General features: G+C 29.3%; 1 protein-coding gene across 1 annotated transcript; it reads left to right on the top strand.

Annotated features, from left to right (window-relative positions):
• The first annotated feature begins 2,748 nt into the window (after positions 1-2,748).
• Positions 2,749-6,740, top strand: LOC130804637 (signal peptidase complex subunit 2-like). Its single transcript, XM_057669153.1, has 5 exons — positions 2,749-2,964; positions 3,551-3,706; positions 4,812-4,889; positions 6,061-6,203; positions 6,287-6,740. Exons 1-5 carry the CDS (start codon positions 2,866-2,868, stop codon positions 6,381-6,383), a joined length of 573 nt encoding a protein of 190 aa, XP_057525136.1. The 5' UTR covers positions 2,749-2,865; the 3' UTR covers positions 6,384-6,740.
• Positions 6,741-7,330: the final 590 nt, after the last annotated feature.

The raw sequence follows: 7,330 nt of genomic DNA, 5'->3' as shown, positions 1-7,330 counted from the left end.
TTTAAATATATACAAAATCCAAATTTTGTATTAGGCAGCATTTTACTTGTTATCAATTTTAACAAATACCCAAAATTATATCAACCTAAAAACAACTCAAGCGATATATTTATTCAAAACAACTCGAAAACATAAAAAGTTTCCTAATCGATTCGAATTGATACCCATTTTTGTGTTTTTTTTCAAAAGTTCAATTAATTGTAATTTATTAAAATGTTTACTAATATTAAAGCCTTAATATTGAATCAACAAATGCAAAATTTAATAGTTCCATAAGTGGGTAAATTTTCATTTTAATAAAAAAAAATAAAACCTAATTGAATTAATTTCATCATGCTTGAATATTAAAAAATTATCTTAAAAATACAAAATTTGAGGAAGATTATAAATTGTTGAAGATGATAGAAGCTGTGTATGAAAGAAGAAGAATAAATTGAAATTGGAGATAAAATGAATAGTTGAAATTGAGGGGAAATTTAGTTAAAAGTATTGTGTACAGGGTAGAGTCAGGTAAGGCTGTGAGTTGATAAGTTGCTTATTTATTAGATTATTTTTAAGTTATGTAGTTTTCGAATTAGGCTATTATTTATTTACTCGATTGTTCAAGAATCTTAAAAATTATTATTATCAAAACTTTTCATTAAAAATACAAAATTTCATATCATTGATTATTCTTTGAAGAATTTAGAGTTTATCAATATAACTTTTAAAGTTTCAACAAGAAGATATTATTCAAACACAAACTAATTGATAGATAATACAGTGAATTATATTTAAAACTATTATATTAAAGTAGAAAATATTCATAAAATTTGAAAAGTGAGAAAAAACCTCGGTTTGATTATGATTTTAAATTGATATGTTTTTTTGAGTCAAATACTTTTTAGACTACATTATATTTTTCGAATTAAATGAATTTTGGGTTAATTTTATTATATGAGACAGTCTTAATGATTAACACTCATAACTTGGGTTAAACATATCTAATACATACTAGTATAGAATCTTGTGCAATGTATAAAGTAATTATTATTAAAAATGATATAAAAAAATATTATCGTTATAAAATTGAAAATTTCACGTTAAATATATAATAATAATAATAATAATAATAATAATAATAATAATAATAATAATTATTATTATTATTATATTATTATTATTTTAAATATAATTATATTACACTGAATTGATGATAGAATTTTTTTTCCTCTCCTTCTAAAGCATTCTACCCCTTTCTCTAAATTGTTCGCAAATAAAAGTTGATTACTTTTAGTGTTTTGATTTTTCGAATAAAAATATAATAATTTATGTCATATAATGAAATAAAATCAACTTTACCTCGTTTAATTGAATAAATATAGCAATAAATCATTTTAATTATTCTATGTGGCAAATCTTTGTAAAAAAGTCTTTTTAGTTTAATGTATGATATTTAGTGTAATAGATGTAACATTAAACAATTTGATTATTCCATGTGTCAAATCTTTATAAGGATGCTACATGGACTTTTCCAATCCTTAATTGTATGACAAATATAGAAACACCGTGTAATGCACAATTTTTTTAACATTGTCCATTAAAATGTTATAATCTATAACTTTTTTTAATCAGGGTGGAAATAAATTAAGTTAATTTCACCATTTTCTCTAAAATTTCACATGTAAGTAAGATATTCCAAGTACCTCAATCTTGTGTGATTTCATTTAAAAAGTTAATAGTCATGATAACTTTTAATGAATGATAGTTTAGAAACTTGATTGTATATGACCAAATTAGAGAACAAAGATCAATTCTTACAAAAAATAATACCTGAGGTGCATGTGTAGATGGAGAAAAGGTGCTATTTATATAGATGAAATAGGTAGTTTGATAATCTAACTCTAGAAAAAGTGTATTAGATATTTGATTATATAAACTAACATAATAAATTAGATTGATACTATAATTATGAGATAAATGTTCTGTAAAATTATTATTTTATTCAATTTTAGATAAAAAATTTATATAAATAATTTTTCAATATGTAAATAACCTCTTTGTGTAGAATATGTGTACAAAATATTAATCATATTTGGAGATGTAAATAATCTTCTTAATAAAAGTTGTATAATACTCTTAAAATTTTGCTGAAAATGCAAAATTTAAGTGCAATAGTATCTTATACTCATATGGTATTGAAAACTTAACTAAATATGAAAACTGAAACTATCATTTCAAATAATTACTTATATTTAGATATCCAATACGCTTTTTTGGCTGCGAAAAAGATTTACGAAATACTTTTAAAATATTGCTGAATATGTAAAGATAAGGTGCAAAAGCATCACATAGTACTGAAAAATTAACTAAATAAGAATACTTAATGCTATTATTTTTCGAATAATTACTAATTTTGGGTATGCAATAAGTATTGCCATTTGAATTTCTTCAAACTTCTAATATTTTGCGAATTGTACAATCGTATTAAAAGAATGTCATGTGAAATTTGACAACTTTTTAATAAGTTGTATCATTATAAGAATATAAACTCTTTATTTAAGGTTGTCTTCCGAAAACAGTCTTTCAACATGAGTAAAACTGTAAAAGTATCTCTTTAAACTTAAAAATTGTAATTTATATTTTTTCCAAGATGCTTTCGTAGCTCAGTTGGTTAGAGCACCCGTTTAGTAAGGCCTAAGGGGAGGTCTTAAGTTTGAATCTGAATGAGAGAAAATATGTCATTTATTGTTTTATTTTTTTATTTTTTATTCAATACACTCACCGATAAACTTTAAGACGAAAATTGAAGACTTCTAGAGCGAGAAACGACTGCTCCTATAATATTTTGTCTGAAACTTCATTTTATTTTGCTGAGAGAAAAAAATGGCGACTGAATCAAAGAATAAGCAGCAAAACCCTAAAAAAGCTAACTTGTTGGATCATAATTCTCTAAAACATCTCCTTGATGAAACTGCTAATGAGGTTTAACTCTATATGCTTTTTTCGATTTGTAAATTTCTAGGTTTTGTTCATCTTGTTTGATTTTCTTACGACACCCGATCTGTAGGTTTTGGTACTAATTACGCTGTATTTGTATGATTTTAATTCAATTTTCGGAATTTGGTGCTGTGATGTGTTGAGTTGTTCGGATTTGTGGAATTAATTTTCCTTGACTATTATGAAGATAGTCAAAGCTCATGTCGAGTAATTGTTTTACCAAGTGAAGAATTTCGGTAAATTTTTGATTTTGTTTGTTGATTGATTTTAGCGGTGAATGTCGAACACAAGTTATTTGCCTTGATTTACAATTTCAACTGGAAATTAGGGAAATAGATCATGAAATTAGATGTTTTCAGAAACTGTATAAGATGTTTGGAATATCAATAACGTTGTCTTTTACTACCTGGATACAGCCATACAGGTTGATATTCTTTGTTACGCTGATGCGCAATTAGATGAATGTCTCTTGTTGATGTCTTTCTAATTAGAGTTTCTTTTGTTTTCTTACAAATTACAATGTTTCCATTGCAGCTGAATTATATTTTCCGCATTGTGATAATTGTTTCAGGTTGTTAAAGGTCGTGGATATGTAGAAGATGTAAGGATGAGCAATGTGAGATTGTTGATGGGAACTGTGATCATAATCATTGCCTTGGTGGCACAATTTTACCCTAAGAAGTTTCCGGAGAACAAGAACTTTTTGATCGGTTGCATCATATTATATCCTTCTCTTCAGCACTTTTGTCTTCTTTGTCTGCTTTTTGATAATCACTGTTATCACTGCTGGTTATATTGATTAAAGCCAATTGTGCTGCTTATATATTAGGCTTCAATCCCTTTTAATCCATTATTTTGGTCAACATGTCCACTCTCAAATATATAATCTATAAATTTAAACAGGTTTTTGTAAGATGACAGAATTGTTTCACTACGCTTATATTGTAAGATGTTCATAACTTCATATGCTTTTATGCTTTTGCCGCTTTATGAAACAGTTTTTTTGTTGGTGACTGGGAACTACTATTACCCAATCAAGTGTTTTCCTTCTTTTTATATTGAAAAAACGTCCTTCGAAAGGTCATTAGTAAATATTGTAAGTGTCGGTTGCAATAAATGGTAGCTCTAAGCCTCTAATTGTCTCTACTGGTTAAAAGTGTAATGTGCTTTATTGTGACTATTGACATGTTTAGAGCTTTCCTACTATGGGGTCAATATCGCTGTCATCTTAAGCAAGTGTTCTACTTGTTAAGACTTCTTATTCTTACATGTATCAATTATTATGCATGCTCAAATGTTTTACTCTTGAGTTGCACGAAAAGCAGGAGAGTTGGGACTTTTTATGACTTTACAAATAGTGTGGAGAAGGTAATTGGTTCATGGAAAATCTTATAGCTTTTGGGCTTGCCATGTGAGTCGTTTTGAGTAGCTAGGCAGAAGAGCTTCAGGAGCTGGGGTGTCTTTAGAGTTTAGATGGGATATGGGAGTATATTCAGAGTTCTCTAGGATAAACTTTTAAACATGGATATCTTTTGTTTTACTAGAATTTTAGCAAGTGTATTGACAGCTAGTTCCCTTTCATAATAGCTCTTGCTATTGAATTGTTTATCCGTTGTGTTTAAGCCTTTGAGACCTACTTCTATGCCATAAACCTGCATACTTGTGTCTGGGAACTCAATGTTAGGAACTGGGATTTTGGGGGCTGGAAGAGGTACAATAAACCTTTTCTTTGTAATGAATGTTTACGAATCTGTTCTTTAACTAAGCTACAGTATTGATGTCTAGAATTGTACTATGGAATTATGTTTTATCCTTGACTTTCCTGCACATATATCGTCTTCTGTGGTTTGTTGCAGCTGATCATATACACAAAGGAAAAGAACGCTATCATGTTTACCTATCCTCCATCGGTGAGTTTTGAAGGTCCTTTTATTTGATTTTATTTGTTTATTGTCACCTAATTGAACTGAAAATAAGTTGGGGGAGACAAGATCTCAGTACGTCATATCTAACTTTAGTCTTGTGGGTCTTTTAGTTGTGTACCGTGTGTGCGGACATGTGATCCTTCATGGGTTGGCCTCAAGTTGTCTTTCAGCATTCTGTAACTCTAGACTTTTCTGCTAAATTACAGAGCAATAAATTTTCTATTCATGTTTGGGTTTGGAGATGCATTTATAACTTGGATGCTACATTAAATATTTGCTGTCCAGGATTATAAAAAGGAATTTATATCTTGAGGGTTCAGATGTTCAGTAGCATTTGTTCTGGCGGTCTGGTCTGGCCCATGAGACAAAGGATCCGTCGACATTTAGTCATTTTCCTGTTTGTCTTTAAATGTCTGCGACGTAGGACTCTAAGAGCATAAATATCTTAGTATGTTATCTTTTAGAGTAGTTTCTCATGCAAAACAGGTTTACTGAGGTTCCCTATTATGGTACACCTGTAGTTTAGATAAGCCGGAACTAGAAAGTCACAGAGATCTGCGTAGAATAGCAATGACACAAATACACAGTTTAGACTTACTTGGTGAAGAAAGCTTCAATAAAGAATCTTAGAACATTTACTATCCGTTGCATAAGAATTAATCTACAATTGCTGCATAACTTAATGTTTCATTGGCTTATGTTTACTTGTTAAAGTAATGGAACATTAAACACATAGCGAAAACTAACATTAGGTGATGAATTTGATTATTTGGTTCCATTTTATAAACCTTCTAAAACTGCTACCAAACAATCCCTTAGTGTATCCCTTTAAGAGTGACTGTTGAAAACTGAGAATATCTCAGTATTTATATTATTTGTGGCTGATGGCACATACTTCTTTTGTGATCCACAGGCTTAAAAGCAAGTACCATAGCTTCACAAAACTGTTGAGCTTTGAATTACACTCAACTTTGTTGCCTAATCTAGCATTTATGTTCTATGTGTTCGTGTTTTTTTCTTTCCATATCCTTTTCTGTTGATGGGCACGCAGTGCTTGCTTATTAAGAATAAGTGGGCATTTTCTAGTACTGTTATATTTTCAATTTGTTTATTCATCAATAAATGTATGATTTCCATCTTGAACTCGTCTGTCTAGGGATCCTACAACGCGACTGGCCTTGTTGTATCTTCAAAATTGCCAAGGTTTTCTGATATGTATACCCTTATAATCGAAAGTGCTGATCCAAAATCAATCTCCGCCAACAAACCTGTTGAATTGACCAAGAGTGTCACCAAATGGTATCGTCCTACTCCTTTGAAATTTTATCATCATGAATCATTATTACTCTCATTTAATGCCATTCTTCCCACTGATGCTATAGGTTCACCAAGGACGGAGTTTTGGTGGAAGGTCTTTACTGGAAAGACGTCGAAGGATTAATAAATGAATATAACAAGGAACCTAAGAAGAGCAAATAAATGGGCAAATGAGTCCTTTTTTTACAGAGTTGAAAAAGCCAAGTCCAGATTAACATCTTAGAGATGTAGATTTCAGTAGTTGAACTGGTTGTATGTTCAATACGGTTAGACATGTTAAAATTTCAATAATACTTTTATCTTTGATGATTTTGCGGGAATTTCAAGCCTTAAAATGATCGACTTTTGCACAAATTGATGGTTTTGATACTTTAAACAGATCATCTGCAATTATCTCAGTTTTTTTACTGCTCTTGATTGTATCAGATGTGTTTATGTTGAATTTGGTTACAACTTGGGATAATCCTTTTCTGGATAACTAGGTTCAGATATATTTGCCAAAATGACTGTTCAAACTCTTACCCGCTTTTTATGAAACAATTCATTTTGCATGAGACCGTCACACTATTTGATGGATTTATATAATTAGTTTATATTCTTAATTGATCACTTTAAAATTGTAAGTAATTATTTTAACGCATTTAATATACATAGATCAGCTTAATAATGAAAAAGTCAAAAAGATTTTGAATAATTTCAATCCATCTTTCATTTGTAGTTTACAAATTTTTGGTTGAGATCATCTATATTATAGATAGCTACATTTGGGTTGGCCTGCTTTTCAATTAAAAAAAATAAATAAATAAAAACAAAAATATAAACTGAAATACGTGTAAGTTAATAATACTCCATTAGAAACTTTTTCAACTTCTATTTCTCTTTTCTAACAAAAACACTCAAACTACCCAAAAATAATTACTCCTTGAATTTCAGTTTTCAATCGCCATTTTCAACCATAAAGCGTTCCATCTTCAACATTTGCTTAGTTCTCATCAAAGGTATGTATCTTCTTCAATATTTGCAAGACCATCAGAGGTATGTATTATTGTTTCATCTTCACCATTTTCGTTTTCAAAACTTTCATTTTTTTTTATTTTGGGTTAATTGTG

This window comes from Amaranthus tricolor, chromosome 17, assembly GCF_026212465.1.
Source record: "Amaranthus tricolor cultivar Red isolate AtriRed21 chromosome 17, ASM2621246v1, whole genome shotgun sequence".
Taxonomy (NCBI): Eukaryota; Viridiplantae; Streptophyta; class Magnoliopsida; order Caryophyllales; family Amaranthaceae; genus Amaranthus; species Amaranthus tricolor.
Note: the sequence above shows the minus strand (reverse complement) of the source record. Positions and strands in the feature narration are given on the sequence as shown.